Source organism: Bubalus kerabau, chromosome X (assembly GCF_029407905.1).
Source record: "Bubalus kerabau isolate K-KA32 ecotype Philippines breed swamp buffalo chromosome X, PCC_UOA_SB_1v2, whole genome shotgun sequence".
Lineage (NCBI taxonomy): Eukaryota > Metazoa > Chordata > Mammalia > Artiodactyla > Bovidae > Bubalus > Bubalus kerabau.
Genome location: NC_073647.1, coordinates 80,301,493 through 80,319,142, shown reverse-complemented (window position 1 = coordinate 80,319,142; position 17,650 = coordinate 80,301,493). Strand labels below are relative to the sequence as shown.

Here is a 17,650-nt window from a genome sequence, read left to right as displayed (position 1 = left end):
CACAGTAGGAGATACTGGGCTTCCATATCCTTACAAAATTCATCATGTTACATTGATTCTTTGTATGATGAGCTCCCAAGTACATTAAAATCCACTTATAATATTCACTCTAGTTCTGAGAGATTGTTGGTTTTGTTTTCATTTTTGCTTCTCTAGATCTTTCTCTAAGGAAATAAAAATTTATAAAAGGCCTTTTTAAAACAAAAACTAAAACCTCTAATAGGAAATCTAAAATTACTCATCCATAATATTACTGAATAGCCTCTCAAAATCCCGATATAGATTTTTCTTCAATCAACTCTTGATTGGTCTTAAGAACAATCAGTTTTACCCTCAATTTTTTTATTAAAGTCAATGCTTGCTCTAAGAGAGAAAATGATTAAACCAAACAACTGTGAAAGTAGACCTACTAATAACAGATTACTACTTATAATCTGATAGTTCTCTTGGGGATATTGCATATTCATACACTGTCCATATCCTGAGAAAACTTTAAAAATTTAGATAGAATTTCAGCTATACTCTCAATTCCAGTTGTTGGAATCAAGAAAGCCTAGAAGCAGTGATACCTTGGATCAGAGACAACAGAGGAAGAAAAAGGTGGGCAATAGCCAGTATAGAAGAGAAGGAGGGAAAGAGAAGGATGTTAGATTTAGATTTTCCAAAGCAACTTTATACTCTCTTCTCCCTTGTCTGATAATAATACACTTTTGCCATCCCTTCCTGTCATCTAAACATCAATATAATACTCAACAAAATTATAAAATGCCCTAAGTATTGAAACAAATAAACAAACAAAATCCTGAAGCAGTGATAAAAAAGCCCCACTGTCTTTATATATTTTGCCAAGATATTTAGATTTCTTTTCATTGTTATTCTTCAGTTGCTAAGTTGTGCCCAACTCTTTGTGACCCCATAGATTACAGCAGGCCAGGCTTCCCTGTGCTTCACCATCTCCCAGAGTTTGCTCAAACTCATGTCCATTGAGTTGGTAGTGCCATCTAACCATCTCATCCTCTGTCACCTCCTTTTCCTCCTGCCTTCAATCATTCCAAGCATCAGGGTCATTTCCAGTGAGTTGGCTCTCTGCATCAGGTGAACAAAGTATTGGAGCTTCAGCATCAGTCCTTCCAATTATATTCATGACTGATTTCCTTTAGGATGGACTGGTTGGATCTTCTTGCAGTCCAAAGGACTCTCAAGAGTCTTCTCTAAGACCACAATTCAAACGCACCAATTCTTCAGTGCTCAGCTTTCTTTATGGTCCAACTCTCACATTCATATGTGACTACTGGAAAAACCACAGCTTTGACTAACAAAACCTGTTGGCAAAGTAATGTCTCTGCTTTTTAATATGCTGTCTAGGTTGGTCATAGCTTTTCTTCCAAGGAGCAAATATCTTTTAATTTCATGGCTGCAGGAATTCCCATCTCTTTAAGAATTTTCCATAGTTTGTTGTGACATTGCAGTCAAAGGTTTTAGTGTAGTCAACGAAGCAGAAGTCAACGAAGAATTCCAGGAATTCCCTTGCTTTTTCCTATGATCCAATGGATATTGGCAATTTGATCTTGGTTTCTCTGCCTTTTCTTAATCTACCCTGTACATCTGGAAGTTCTCAGTTCACATACTGCTGAAGGCTAGCTTGAAGGATTTTGAGCATTACCTTGCTGGTATGTGAAATGAGTGAACTTATATGGTAGTTTGAACATTTTTTGGCATTGCCTTTCTTTGGGATTAAAAGGAAAACTGACCTATTCCAGTCCTGTGGTCACTGCTGAGTTTTCCAAATTTGCTGTAATATTAAGTGCAGTGCTATAACAGCATCATCTTTCATCTTTTGAAATATCTCAGCTGGAATTTCATCACCTCTACTAGCTTTGTTCATAGTAATCCTAAGGTCTACTTGACTTCACACTCCAGGATGTCTGGCTCTAAGTGAGTGACCACACCATCATGGTTATCCCAGTCATTAAGACCACTTTTGTATAGCTCTTCTGTGTATTCTTGCCACCTCTTCTTAATCTACTCTGCTTCTGTTAGATATTTGCGATTTCTGTCCTTTATTCTGTCTATCTTTGCATCAAATATTCCCTTGGTATCTCTAATTTTCTTGGATATATCTCTAGTCTTTCCAATTATATTGTTTCCCTCTATTTCTCTGCATGGTTCACTTAAGGCTTTCTTGTCTCTCCTTGCTATTCTCTGGATCTCTGCATTCAGTTGGGTATATCTTTCCCTTTCTCCTTTACTTTTCACTTCTCTTCTCAGCTATTTGTAAAGCCTCCTCAGACAACCATTTTGTCTTCTTGCATTTTTTTATTATTTTGTTGTTGTTGTTGTTTTCTTGCATTTTTTTCTTTGGGATGGTTTTGGTCACACCCTACTATACAATATTGTGAACTTCTGTCCATAGTTCTTTAGGCACTCTGTCTACCAGATCTAATCCCTTCAACCTATTCATCATGTCCACTGTATAATCATAAGGGATTTGATTTAGGTCATACCTGAATCGTCTGGGCTTCCTCAGAAACTCAACTGCAAAGAATCTGCCTGCAGTGTAGGAGATGGGTGTTTGATCACTGGGTTGGGAAGATCCTCTGGAGGAGGGGATGGCAACCTGCTCCAGTATTCTTGCCTGGAGAATCCCATAGATAGAGGGGCATGGTGGGCTACAGTCCATAGAGCTGCACCGAGTCAGACATGACTGAAGCAAGTAAGTACATGTGCATATCTGAATGTTCCAGTGGTTTTCCCTACTTTCTGTAATTTAAGCCCAAACTTTACAATAAGGAGCTCAAGATCTGACCCACAGTCAGCTCTAGGTCTTGTTTATCTTCAGCTGCAAAGAATATAATCAATCTGATTTTGTTACTGACCATCTGGTGATGTTCACATGCAGAGTCATCTCTTGTGTCATTGGAAGAGGGTGTTTGCTAGGATCAATCAATGTGTTCTCTTGGCAAAACTGTTAGCTTTTGCCCTGCTTCATCTTATATGCCAAGGCCAAACTTGCTTGTTACTCCAGGTATCTCTTAATGTACTTTTGCATTCCAATCCCCTATAATGAAAAGAACATCTTTTTTTCTGTATTAATTCAAGAAGGTCTTGTAGGTCTTCATAGAACTGTTCAATTTCAGTTTCTTTGGCATTAGTGGTTGGGACATAGACTTGGATTACTGTGATGTTGAGTAGTTTGCCTTGGAAACAAACCAAGATCATTCTGTCATTTTTGAGACTGCACCCAAATACTGCACTTGGACTCCTTTGTTGACTATGAGGGATACTCCATTTCTTCTAAGGGATTCTTGCCCACAGTAGTAGACATAATAGTCATCTGGACTAAATTTGTTCATCCCCGTCCATATCAGTTCAGATTCCTAAAATGTCGATGTTCACTCTTGCCATCTCTTGTTTGACTACTTCCAACTTACCTTGATCCATGGACCTGATACTCCAGGTTCCTATGCAGCATTGTTCTTTATAGCATCAGACTTAAAGAGATGGGAATACCAGACCACCTGACCTGCCTCTTGAGAAACCTGTATGCAGGTCAGGAAGCAACAGTTAGAACTAGACATGGAACAACAGACTGGTTCCAAATAGGAAAAGGAGTACGTCAAGGCTGTATATTGTCACCCTGCTTATTTAAATTACACGCAGAGTACATCATGAGAAAGGCTGGGCTGGAAGGAGCACAAACTGGAATCAAGATTGCTGGGAGAAATATCAATAACCTCAGATATGCAGATGACACCACCCTTATGGCAGAAAGTGAAGAGGAACTAAAAAGCCTCTTGATGAAAGTGCAAGAGGAGAGTGAAACAGTTGGCTTAAAGCTCAACATTCAGAAAACTAAGATCATGGCATCTGGTCCCATCACTTCATGGCAAATAGATGGGGAAACAGTGGAAACACTGGAAACAGTGGCTGACTATTTTTCTAGGCTCCAAAATCACTGTAGATTGTGAATGCAGCCATGAAATTAAAAGACACTTACTCCTTGGGAGCAAAGTTATGACCAACCTAGACAGCATATTAAAAAGCAGAGACATTACTTTGTCAACAAAGGTCTGTCTAGTCAAGGCTATGGTTTTTCCAGTGGTCATGTATCGATGTGTAAGTTGAACTATAAAGAAAACTGAGGGCCGAAGAATTGATACTTTTGAACTGTGGTCTTGGATAAGACTCTTGAGAGTCCCTTGGACTGCAAGGAGATCCAGCCAGCCCATCCTAAAAGATATCAGTCCTGGGTGTTCATTAGTAGGACTGATGTTGAAGCTGAAACTCCAATACTTTGGCCACCTGATGCGAAGAGCTGACTCATTTGAAAAGACCCTGATCCTGGGAAAGGTTGAGGGCAGGAGGAAAAGGGGATGACAGAGGATGGGATGGTTGGATGGCATCACCGACTCAAAGGACATGAGTTTGGGTAAACTCCAGAAGTTGGTGATGGACAGAGAGGCCTGGCGTGCTGCGGTTCATGGGGTCGCAAAGAGTCGGACACGACTGAGCAACTGAAATGAACTGAACTTACTTTCACCACCAGACACATCCACAACTGAGCACTGTTTCCTCTTTCGCCTAGCCTCTTCATTCTTTCTGGAGGTATTTCTCTGCTTTTCTTCAGTAGCATACCTAAAGACCTGGGGGCTCATCTTCTGGTGTCATCTCTTTTGCCTCTTCATACTTTCATGGGGTTCCTGAGGCAAGAATACTGCAGTGTGTTGCCATTTCCTCCTCCACTGGACCACATTTTGTTAGAACTCTCCACCGTGACCCATTAATCTTGGATGGCCCTGCACCGCATGCCTCATATATTCATTGAGTTACACAAGGCTGTGATCCATGAAATCATTTTGGTTAGCTTTCTGTGATTGTGGTTTTTGTTCTAAATGCTGTGAGAATGTTGTTTTTGCTTCTTCTGTCTGCCCTTTGATGGATGAAGAAAAGAGGCTCTGCCAAGCTTCCTGATGGGAATGAGACTCCTTTTAAGCCAGCATAAGTCCTAAGTGAGAAGCTCTGGCTACTGGGTGAAAGCTTTAACATCTAAGTAAATTTTTTAATGGCTACATCAATTTATAAGTAATAAATATATATCAGAAATTTGGCAATTAGGGTAGACAAAGGTTTTTCAGAAAGGGCATAGAAAGCAATAAAAACTATCAATAAATTATAATTCATCAAAGTGGAAAACTTCTCCACAAAATACATCAGTTTAAAAAAATGAATGGGCTAGGCACAAAGTAGGAGAAATATTCACAAAACATATCTGACAAAGGACTACTATCCAGGATGTATAAAAGAACTCTGTCAACTTAAAAATAAGACAAATATTCAAATATTAAAGTGAGCAAAGAGACTGAACAGACATTTCACAAAGGAATACAGATGTGCTTAATGAACACATGAAAAGATGCTGAACATTATTGGGTAAATATACATTAAAATTGAACATGATGAAATACCACTACACACACACTAGAATAGTTAAAAGGAAAAAGATTTACAAAACCAGGTGTTGGGGTGGATGGGCAGAATGCTCTGGCATTTTGGTGGGAGTAAATAATGGTATAAAAACTTGGAAAACTGTCTGAAACTGTTTTATAAAACTAAATGTGTACCTAGCCTATGATCCAGTGATTCCATTCTTAGGTATTTTCACACAGGAAAGCACATGTTCACAAAAGACTTGTACAAGTTTTTTCATAGCATCTTCATTTGTTAATAGCTTCAAACTAGAAACAACTCGAATATCCATCAATAGGAGACTAGATAAATAAGTTGTGGTATAGCCATATGATAGATACTATTCACCAATTAAAGGAATAAACTACTGATATATATAACAACATAAATGAATTTCAAAAAAACGTTATGATACATGAAAGAAGTTTTGCCCCAAAAGAGTGCATTCAGCATGACTCCTTTTATATGAATTTTTAGAACAAGCAAAATTAATTGATTTATGGTGAAAAACATCCTAAGAGTGGTTGCTTTTGAGGGTGGGAGTAATGGCAGAAACTGACTTTGAAGAGGCATGAGGGAACTTTCTGGAGTGATGGCAATATTCTTTATCTTGTTAAGGTTCTTAGTTACACAAGTAAATGCATTTGCTAAGAACTTATTAAATGGTACACTTAAGATCTGTGCATTTTACTGTAATTTTATCTGAAAAAAGAACTATAAATAACTAGCTAATGATAATGCATGCTGAAGGGTTTCAGACTGAAGGTACTGGACATATACAACTTAATGTGAAATGTCTAAAACAGTAAGATGTAATAGTAGACAGATAAAAAAATTAATAATGGATAATCACATAATAAAGCAAATACAGCAAAATGTTAGGGGTAGAATCTGGGTAGTGGATACATAGGTATTCACAGTGCAATTTTTTCACCTTTTCTCTATGTATGAAAATTATCATAATAAAATCTTGAAAAACAAAAATAACCCAACACTGACCATAATGTGCCAATTTCCAAAATATCTTCTGCTATTATTAAAAGTAAAAAAAAAAAAAAAAGAAAAAAAAAGGCCATCTTGCTGTTTCTTTCCACTAGTAAATGGCCTGAGGTCAGTTCACAGTCAAAAATCTATTTTTCCCCCTATATTTGGTCATATGGTTTTTGACAGAGGTAACTGGTTCTAGTATTTTTCCATGCAGCACCTATTTTCAACTATTCCTGTGGATATGCTCTTTAATATCAGTATCTGGTGACATCATCCAATTATGCATGTAAAAGGTGAAATACAGTTTTCACTACTGTGGTCTTGCTAACAAAAGAAGGCAACATAATTATTAAACTCACTATAAAACCAAAGCAGATTTTAACTAAATTCATTTGGTGTTTCCATGGTTTTAAATATGAGAGCAAAAGACTTTAAGTATCAAAATTAATATGACAAAAAGAAAAATAAAAAATAAAAATATTATAATATGCACTCTAGAACAATTCTGCAACAGAAATAGTAATAATTAAAGCTTACCAAATACTTTCTTAAATTTTATTTTTAAAGATATAGTTTCAGAATTCTGACAATGAAATTCAAATTATAAAATACTACTTCTATACTCTTTAAAACTATTTCTGTAATGAATAACAAGGTTAGGTTACTGTTTTTTTTAAAACTCACAGATACAATTTATTTAAGGGTAAAGGGAGAACTTCCTGACTGACAAAAAACAGGAATGGAACATTTTCTGCCAACCTGGTGTCACAACTGTCTCTGTACATCAAGTAAAGGAAAAAGTAGTTTATGATGAAGGATGATGTTTATCTTTATTGCCAGGAACACTATTTTACATGATGGAAAGACTTCCTTAAAATTAGAGTCTCTGTGAAACTGGAGAGTGAGTATTCATAGTATTTAGACAGCAAACATAAAACTATTATCAATAGCCCTCTAAAGTTTCATGAAGGAAAAGTGACTCACAGTTTTCAGCTAGAATAGTAAAAATCACAAATGGACATTTTTATTTTCAAAGACTTAAAAGCCCAAATATTACAATACTGAGGTACAGCTTGGCACTGTGTGACATGTTGACTTTACAATCATAGAAAACATGTTTCAATCTTTCTAAAGGCTCACAAATCTTACTCAAAGTACCACCTAAGTTTTTCCAGACACAGAAAGGAAATGAGTTATACAACTGTCTCCATTAACACCAACCAATAAAACAACAGAAGAAAAAATAGTATTAAAAGTTATTAATAAGACTTCTCTTCATTTACATAGTGTTTAATGTTAAAGCAACATTATTTTGTTTAATGCCTACGAACAGAAAAGAAAAACATTACAGGTGGAAATAAAGTAATAGAAGGCTGAGGATTAAACCTATTTATTAGAGAATATTAATTAAATCCCAACAATCTTGTCTCCTTTGCATCATAATTACAAGTCAGTATTGAATATTTAACAAGAGCCATAGTTACATGATGCTAAATTACATTATGTATTGGGAAATGGCATCTCTCAGTTCTGTTCAGTTCAGTCGCTCAGTCGTGTCCGACTCTTTGCGACACCATGAACAGCAGCACACCAGGCCTCCCTGTCCATCACCAACTCCCGGAGTTCGCCCAGACTCACCTCCATCAAGTCAGTGATGCCATCCAGCCATCTCATCCTCTGTCGTCCCCTTCTCCTCCTGCCCCCAATCCCTCCCAGCATCAGAGTCTTTTCCAATGAGTCAACTCTTCGCATGAGGTGGCCAAAGTACTGGAGTTTCAGCTTCAGCATCATTCCTTCCAAAGAAATCCCAGGGTTGATCTCCTTCAGAATGGACTGGTTGGATCTCCTTGCAGTTCAAGGGACTCTCAAGAGTCTTCTCCAACACCACAGTTCAAAGGCATCAATTCTTCAGCACTCAGCCTTCTTCACAGTCCAACTCTCACATCCATACATGACTACAGGAAAAACCAGAGCCTTGACTAGATGGACCTTTGTTGGCAAAGTAATGTCTCTGCTTTTGAATATGCTATCTAGGTTGGTCATAACTTTCCTTCCAAGGAGTAAGTGTCTTTTAATCTCATGGCTGCTGTCACCATCTGCAGTGATTTTGGAGCCCAGAAAAATAAAGTCTGACACTGTTTCCACTGTTTCCCCATCTATTTCACATGAAGTGATGGGACCAGATGCCATGATCTTCGTTTTCTCAATGTTGAGCTTTAAGCCAACTTTTTCACTCTCCACTTTCACTTTCATCAAGAGGCTTTTGAATTCCTCTTCACTTTCTGCCATAAGGGTGGTGTCATCTGCATATCTGTGGTTATTGATATTTCTCCCGGCAATCTTGATTCCAGCTTGTGTTTCTTCCAGTCCAAACAGGTACAAAAACACTGACAAAAGATAGAGTTACTGATATACAGGCACATTCATCTGGGAATCATTTTTTTTATTAAGAAACCGAGCAGTTGAAATGTTTTCAGGCAGGTATCAGATGGGGTCCAAACCTGCTCAAAAGAGAAGCAGAATAACTCAAAAAACCCCTATTCTATATTCACTGATCCTAAATTCTTTTTCCTGGGATAGTAACCTTCCACTGACAGCATTTTTTATTTTCAAAACTGTTTTCACATGGATTCTTCCAGCAATCTTGTGAGGCAGATCAGGTGTTATTTTATAGATGAAGAACCTGAGAACTGTCTATGTAGAGATGAAGTCCATTCAGGGCCATACCGCTACAACTGGCAGGACTGCCACTGAAACTTGGCCTTCCAAACTCTAATCCTATCCACTGCAACTGCCACTGAAACTTGGCCTTCCAAACTCTAATCCTATCCACTGCAACATAAACAATCCCAAACTTCTAAGCTGGCCTAGCATCAATGAGAACATAGGATATTATAATGGTAGCTGTGGTTCAATGAAGCCAAACACTTAGATATCAAAAGCATCTGGACCCAATTACTAAATTCACCTTTTCCAAACTGTATCCCATCAATAAAATCTACTGTTAACAGGCATACCAAAAAGTTGCAATGACACAATAAATTTAGAAAATGCTAGATGTGAGAAAGTAAAACCACCAGAAAATAGTTTAAGACAAGAGTTCCTTAGCACCATTAAACATGTTAATACCTGTTCTTTCCAAGAAGGAATAATTTCAGTTAACTTGTGAGCATTTTTTTGGAAACAGCATTTGGTTCAACTAAACATATTTTGAGAAATGCTGGTTTAAATCACGTTAAGGGGAAAAAGAAAAATAGGATACTTGATATGTTGAGCTTATCATTTTCAATTCACTATCTCATTTAATCTTCATAAGAATCCTGACAGACTGGTGCTATAATTATCACCATTTTAAAATTAGAAGGAAATAATAACAACCATGAAGATCAGTGTCTTGTTTTACTCATATAGCTAGGAAATGGCAAAGTCTGCACCTAATTAAGCCTAGCACTTAAGGCCCCTAAGCCTATGCTCTTTCCATTATCATAATACTATCTGCTATAATAAACAGTATTGGAACATTTAAAATTATAAACATAAGCACAAAATACAAATCTCAGAATCTGATATAAGTAAAGGCAATGGGATATATTTAAAGACACTAGATGGGATGAAGTCTAATTTTTGTTTCACTTCTCCAACTCATTTGGATAATGAAAATTGAATAATAATTTCATGACTACATCTACTCCAGTGCCAAACCTGGAAGGATTATTCATTTCTAGGATACAAAATACAATCAATTTTATTACATATCTCATATTGAATGTGCACACATAAAATCAAAACATGCTTGCTCCTTGGAAGAAAAACTTTGAGAAACCTAGACAGAGTATTTAAACGAGACATCACTATGTTAACAAAGGTCCGTAAAGTCAAAGCTATAGTTTTTCCAGTAGTCACATACGGATGTGAGAGTTGCACCATAAAGAAGGTTGAGCACTGAAGAACTGATGCTTTTGAAGTGTGCTGCTAGAGAAGACTTGAGAGTCCCTTGGACAGCAAGGAGATCAAACCAGTCAATCATAAAGGAAATAAACCCTAAATATTCCCTGGAAGGACTGATGCTGAAGCTGAAGTTCCAATACTTTGGCCACCTGATGCAAATAACTGACTCTCTGGAAAAGACCCTGATGTTGGGAAGATTGAAGGCAGAAGTAGAAGGGGGCGACAGAGGATGAGATGGTTGGATGGCATCATCAACTCAATGGACATGAGTTCGAGCAAACTTCAGGAGATATGAAGGGCAGGGAAACCTGGCATGCTACAGCCCATGGGGTCAAAAAGAGTCGGACATGACTGAGTGACTGAACAACAACAAACAACATATTAATGTGTACAGATACCTTTCTCTATATACTAGGAGTAGGAAAATAATAGTGTGGCAGGTCTACTTATATCAATTTTCACACTGAAAGAGGCACTATTCTATTTAATTTTGGCTGGAGTATTACGAAGAACCATGACATTTTTCTGTCTTCCTGCTTGACAAATAACAGAACAGGCTAGGGAATATAACAGACTTACCCCTATACAAATGCTCACTTACTAAAAGCCCCACATATTTGATGGGGCTTTCCAGGTGGCTCAGTGGTAAAGAATCCGCCTGCCAATGCAGGTGACACAGGAGATGCAGGTTCAATTCCTGGGTCAGCAAGATCCCCTTGAGGAGGAAATGGCAACCTATTCCAGTATTCTTGCCTGGAAAATTCCATGGACAGAGCAGCCTGGCGAGCTACATTCTATGCAGTAACAAAGAGTTGAACATGACTGAGTGACTGAGCACACACACAGAAGACAGAGTTGGGATTCCCTGGTGGCTCAGTGGTGAAGAATCCCTCTGCACTAGAGGAGACATGGGTTATTCAAGTTCAATCCTTGGGTTGGGAACATCCCTTAGAGGAGGAAATGGCAACCTACTCCAGTATTCTTGCCTAGAAAATTCCATCGACAGAGAAGCCTGATGGGCTACAGTCCACAGGGCTGCAAAGAGTCAGATATGACTGAGCAACTGAGCACAGATGCACACACCACATATTTGATACACAAGAAAGTTACGCTCCTTTCACTATACCCTCATCATAAGATCAAGGAAGGTCAGTCTCTTTGATAGAGTATACAGGTGAAATTCTAATGTGAGAGAGAAATACCAAGCCCTTACTTGATTTTTAGAGTCCTATATAGCTACAGAATGCTCCTTTGGCAATCAGATCAATCTAACAGAATGAAATGGCATGGTGTGTTTCCAGTCATTAGGGATGGAGAAGAGACCTTCCTATGTTTAGAGTTACTAGTCATTCCACATTATTTCACCCATTCAAATCCATTTTTGACAGCCAATCCAGGTAGATGAGTGGGTAATGTACAAAGGTTGTCCTATCATCTATTCCTACTGACTCAATTATTACCAATAACTCTCAAATTGCTCTTTCCAATCTGGGCCCTCTGAGGAGAGCTCCAGACTCACACAATACTGAAGACAGGTATCATGAGTCATTTAGTTTTTTGGACATCTCCATCTACTAAATATTCCAGATTAACTTTAATCTCTACATGTCCAAAAGACAAATTTATTATCTGTCCCAAACCCCCAGTTTGGTTTTCCCTCTTGTTTTCCTCATTTCAATAAATACCAACATCATTCTTACAGCTGCCAATGCTAGAAAACCTTGAACTCTCTCATCATCCCTCTCTCATTTTTCAATTCTAATTTCTCAAACCCCTTCTACCTTTGCCATCCTTACCAATACTACCTTATTTCACATCCTCTCTCTTATTTGCTCTCTCTTTTTTTTTTTTTTTTTTTAATTAGCCTCCTCAAAGGTTTCCCTGACTCTAGTTTCTCCCCTTCCAACCTCAACTCCACATTACTGCCATTGTGATCAGGTCTTGGCAGACCACATTATGTCATTCCCTAGCATAAAGATGTTTAATGGCTTACTAATGCCTCTAGAGTACTGTCTAAAATCTTAGCATCACTCTAAGACCCTTCAAAACTTCAGTTCAGTTCAGTTCGATCACTCAGTCGCGTCCAACTCTTTGCAACCCCATGAACCACAGCATGCCATGCCTCCCTGTCCATCACCAACTCCCGGAGTTTATACCAACTCATGTCCATTGAGTCAGTGATTCCATTCAACCATCCCATCCTCTGTCATCCCCTTCTCCTCCTGCCCTCAACCTTTACCAGCATCAGGGTCTTTTCAAATGAGTCAGCTCTTCACATAAGGTGGCCAAAGTCAAAACTTACTTCCAACTTAATTCTCCAGCTTTATCTCTGGACATCATTCTTCTCTGTCATGCAACAGCCACACCCACGCAGTCAACATTGCCTGAGTGAGTCAAGTGTCTGCATGTCTCTCTGCTTTTATTAATATTATTACCTATACCCAATGCTTTTCTTGTGTGAAGTTGCTCAGTTGTGTCTGACTCTTTGCAGCAACATGGACTATAGCCTGCCAGGCTCTGCTGTCCCTGAGATTTTTCAGGCAAGAATACTGGAGTGGGTTTCCATTTCCTTCTCCAGGGGATCTCTTCCTGAACCCAGGTCTCCAGCACTGCAGGCAGACTCTTTACAGTCTGAGCCACCAGGGAAGCCCATATGGGAACTAGTCAAACCAGTCAGAGCTACTCAAATCTAGTATCATTTTCCCTGTGAAGTCTTCAGCTCTCCAATACATAATCAGAACTGATCTCTGTATTTCAGGAGTTCTGCATATACTTCTGTAAGAGCTGTCATATTGTCTTTTTATGTGGAAAAAACACACATTTATTTACAGGTATAACTCATGCATTGATAACAAAGAGGCAGTAATATGATCGCTTTATGATTGCCCAGTATAACCAATACAGTTGCTTCACTGTAGCCTAGCCTATACACTAATGAATGAATCATTATACAATTTTAATCTATCATATTGTCTTGTCATTAAATTGCATGAGTGTTTCCTCTGACTAAACCAGGAGAAACTTAAGGACAACAGCAGCAGTTTGGTCAACTTGGAACCTTTAATGCTAAGAGAATTAAATGTACTGCTATTAACCAAAGGCTTCACGATCAGAAGGACCTGGGTTCAAATTCCAACTGTGCCTCTTACTAGCTGTGCAACCTCAGCCACTAACCTTACAGTTACTCTTTCAAGCCTCAGTTTATCATTAAAACAGGAATGAAATCATTTAAAGCAATGGCTAGCATACAGTTAGTTATCATCCTCCTCCCCTCTTCTATGCCAAGTGTGGACACAGGAGACGACGTCCACAGGAGTCCCCAGTGCCCTTTTCATTGGCAACTACCATAGTCCAGTGCCAGCCAGGAATAGCTAGGTTTGCTGACAACCCTGGGAAGGTAGAACAGAGACAAGAATGCAGACGCTGTTGAGAGAACAGCAAAACTGACAGATCAAAGGGCTGAGGATTGCTGACTCCCTCTCCCTTTTCCCCTATCTTCTGTGGCAGAGTAGTCACAGCTCCTAAAATTTAACTCTTGCTTTGTCCTGGAAAGGCAAATCAAACTCCAGTTTCATTTTGGGGGCGGGGGTGGGAGAAGGGAAGTTTGAGAGACAGGAAAAAACTTTGTTTTGTTGCTGTTGATCACTCTGATTCTAGCTATCAAGCTGATTCATAGTCTTCTAAGTGCCAAGGAGCTGGTAAGGATAGTTGCCATTTCAAAGTAAAACACACACACACACACACACACACACACACAACAAAGAGGAAGAAAATATAAGAGAAATCTTTTGGAGGAGGATGAATGATAAAGAAATTGCTCAAGACAAAGAAAGTGAGGGGAGGAGGGAAATGCAGTGTAAAAATGCATATGTACATTCAATTATCTTTGCTTGTAGTTTTTCTGGTTTGTGTGAAAGCTATTCTCATTCAAACACAATGACTAAAAGAAGTCAAAGTTAGTAATACCTAGAGAAATGCAGTTAGTAATACCTAGACAAATGCTGATATATCATGATTTCTGCAAGGAGCTGTCTCAATCAATCCAGCCTGTTTGAGCACTATGGGCAAAAATCCTCCTTGTGCAAGAATTGCCATTTGCAAATGAAGCTCCTGTCATACAGATTTCAGTGACCTAAAGACAAAATGACATTTTTGTTTCAAACCCATAAAAATTCACGAATTGCTTCCAAGGATTTTTCCCCACACACACACCGCCCTCCAAAACAAAGGCTTAATGTATTCCCAGTGATTCCAAAGTAAAAGTCTTTTAGTGAACTTGCTACATAACTGTCAGACCTTCTGGCCACACCTCAACATTTTATATGTATCTCACTGGTTCCACACAGGGACTCTTCAAGGTAGGTTGTACACTAGGCCCATTTTACAGTTGAAGAAAACAACATAAGTCATATAACTAATCAGTGACAGAGTAACAGCGTGAATTGGGTCTCCTGACCATCAAACTCAGGATTTGTCTTCCAACCCTGCTGCTGCTGCTGAGTCGCTTCAGTCGAGTCCGACTCTATGCAACCCCATAGACGGCAGCCCACAAGGCTCCCCCGTCCCTGGGATTCTCCAGGTAAGAACACTGGAGTGGGTTGCCATTTCCTTCTCCAATGCATGAAAGTGAAAAGTGAAAGTGAAGTCGCTTAGTCGTGTCCGAATCCTAGCGACCCCATGGACTGCAGCCTACAAGGCTCCTCCATCCATGGGATTTTCCAAGCAAGAGTACTGGAGTGGGGTGCCATTGCCTTCTCCGCTTCCAACCCTATACACAGCTTATCTTAGTGAAAGAACACAGGCTCTGCAGTCAAAGGAACCTGGCTACAAATCTTGGTTCATTCCTTGAATAGACATGTGACGTTTGACAAGTGATTTCAATTCTGAATTTGTGTCCTCATCCGCAAAAGGAGAGAATTTATATTTCTTTTAGAGAAATATAATAGGAATTAAATAGCTTAATATTTTCAAAGTATCTAACAGAGTAATGATTGAGAGTCATTTCCTAGGGCAGGTTGATAAGAAGTCTAGGGGTCCCCAAGGAGAGAGGGGTCTGGAATTCTCAAGGAGGAAGAAAGGACAAACTTTTTTCCCCCCTACATTCCTTAGGATTATATAACAATAATGTATCCTGCTTGAGGACAGTCTCTGGATTAAACCTACTGGCTAATCCTGTTATCTTAAAATGTAAATTATGGGAGTAGGTCTGCTGAGGTCTTTACAACCTCCAGACATTCTTTTGATTCATTATAATGACTAATTGGAGAGCATATAACTCCATTGCTAACACTACTAAGGAGGTACAGTTTCTGTCCCCTTCTGATGCCTATGTCAGAAGCTTTCTCTATCTCCTTTATACTTTAATAAAACTTTATTACACAAAAGCTCTGAGTGATCAAGCCTCATCTCTGACCCCAGATTAAATTCTTTTCCTCCAGAGGCCAAGAATCCTGGTGTCTTGTCATGGTTCAAGAACCCTTCATGAGCAAATATTCAATAAATGGTAGATATTTTTACATCACACTGTTTGTAACAGCATACACTGTTCTGAATACCAGATTATGTTAAGCAACTGAAAACTACTTTCACTCTTTTAGTGCTGTAAACCTAATGAAATGTCTTTAACATGGTGAAATACAGAGGGGGGAAAGCTAGGGTAACACTTGCTTCTTTGATATATTTTTCTCATCCTACAGGAGACAAAATAAGGTTTTCTTCCTTTCATCTGAATATTGGAAGGTACAGATAAATAAAAATGTTCTAAGTGAGGTTACATTTTCTTTTGTTTCCCTATCCCTTTATGGCAGTCTTAAACCTAAAACCTTTCAAATACTTATCTTTGAGCTACCTTATTCACATATGACCAAGTATTCCAGTGTAAAAGAAAGAGCTATGTTGTTATATTTTTTGTGTTAAACAAAACATAAACAGATCTAACTTTGCACAAAAACTAAACTAAACTAAAAAGAAATTTCACAATAGGAATAGCTAGTGAATCAATACTGGTTTCTTCTTTGTCAAGAGCCATAATCACTAAACATCTGAACAGAGTATTTTTGTTTTTCCACTGCATAAACAAGGCATCAGACCATATTTTTCACTCAACTACATGTATGTAAAGTTAATTTCCAGGGCAGAAAAATATAAAATTGATTTGCCACACAACTGCGGATGGAATTTCTGAGGTAACTCAGTGAGGTACAGCTTTATTAAGCCACACATACACACACACACACACACACACACACACACACACACACACACACACACACAAAGCCTCTAAGAAGAAATCAATTTAACTCTTTCTTTAAAAGAAAAATGACATTAGTTCTCAAAGATCTTTATACTCCCATATCCACAGTATAACAACTAAGAAGTTATTATAACCACTTCCATTTAAGCCACCCTCCTATCACCAAATTTAAATAATCTAAGTAATCCACATTACTCTTATAGCACTACCCTTTTCTTCTTCATGAGCTGCTGCTGCTGCTGCTAAGTCACTTCAGTCATGTCCGACTCTGTGCAACCCCATAGACGGCAGCCCACTAGGCTCCTCTGTCCCTAGGATTCTCCAGGCAAGAATACTGGAGTGGGTTGCCATTTCCTTCTCCAATGCATAAAAGTGAAAAGTTAAAGTGAAGTCGCTCAGTCGTGCCCGACTCTTAGCGACCTCATGGACTGCAGCCTACCAGGCTCCTCAGTCCATGGGATTTTTCCAGGCAAGAATACCGGAGTGGGGTGTCATTTCCTTCTCTTCATGAGCACAGTTATTTCCCCCTACTAGGTTTCCAGGTTACCATGAAGGCAAGCATCAGTCTGTTTTGCTGTTAACTTCTCAACACTGGGGTACCAAAAATACCCATAATCTCAGGTGGTTTTAGAACCAGTTTCTAATTGTAATGTATGTATTTCTTCAGTTCAGTTCAGTTCAGTCACTCAGTTGTGTCTGACTCTTTGTGACTCCACAGACTGCAGCATGCCAGGTCTCCCTGTCTACCACCAACTCCCAGAGTTTACTCAAACTCATGTCCATTAAGTTGGTGATGGCCATCTAACCATCTCATCCTCTGTCATCCCCCTCTCCTCCCGCCTTCAATTGTTCCCAGAATCAGGGTCTTTTCCAATGACTCAGCTCTTCGCATCAGGTGACCAAAGTATTGGAGTTTCAGCTTCAACATCAGTCCTTCCAATGAATATTCAGGACTGATTTCCCTTAGGATGGACTAGTTGGATCTCCTAGCAGCCG

General features: G+C 38.8%; 1 protein-coding gene across 3 annotated transcripts in view; it reads right to left on the bottom strand.

The window, feature by feature from the left end:
* The window catches only part of CHM (CHM Rab escort protein), a 239,441-nt gene that overhangs the window by 159,401 nt on the left and 62,390 nt on the right, over positions 1-17,650 (bottom strand). Inside the window, exon 2 of one of the 3 annotated variants that reach the window (XM_055564940.1) lies at positions 14,392-14,533. The exons of the other annotated variants lie outside the window; for them this stretch is intronic. Coding sequence (XP_055420915.1) covers positions 14,392-14,414 — 23 coding nt within the window. The 5' untranslated portion in view covers positions 14,415-14,533. The remainder of the gene's footprint in view (positions 1-14,391; positions 14,534-17,650) is intronic. 3 annotated transcript variants of the gene reach the window in all.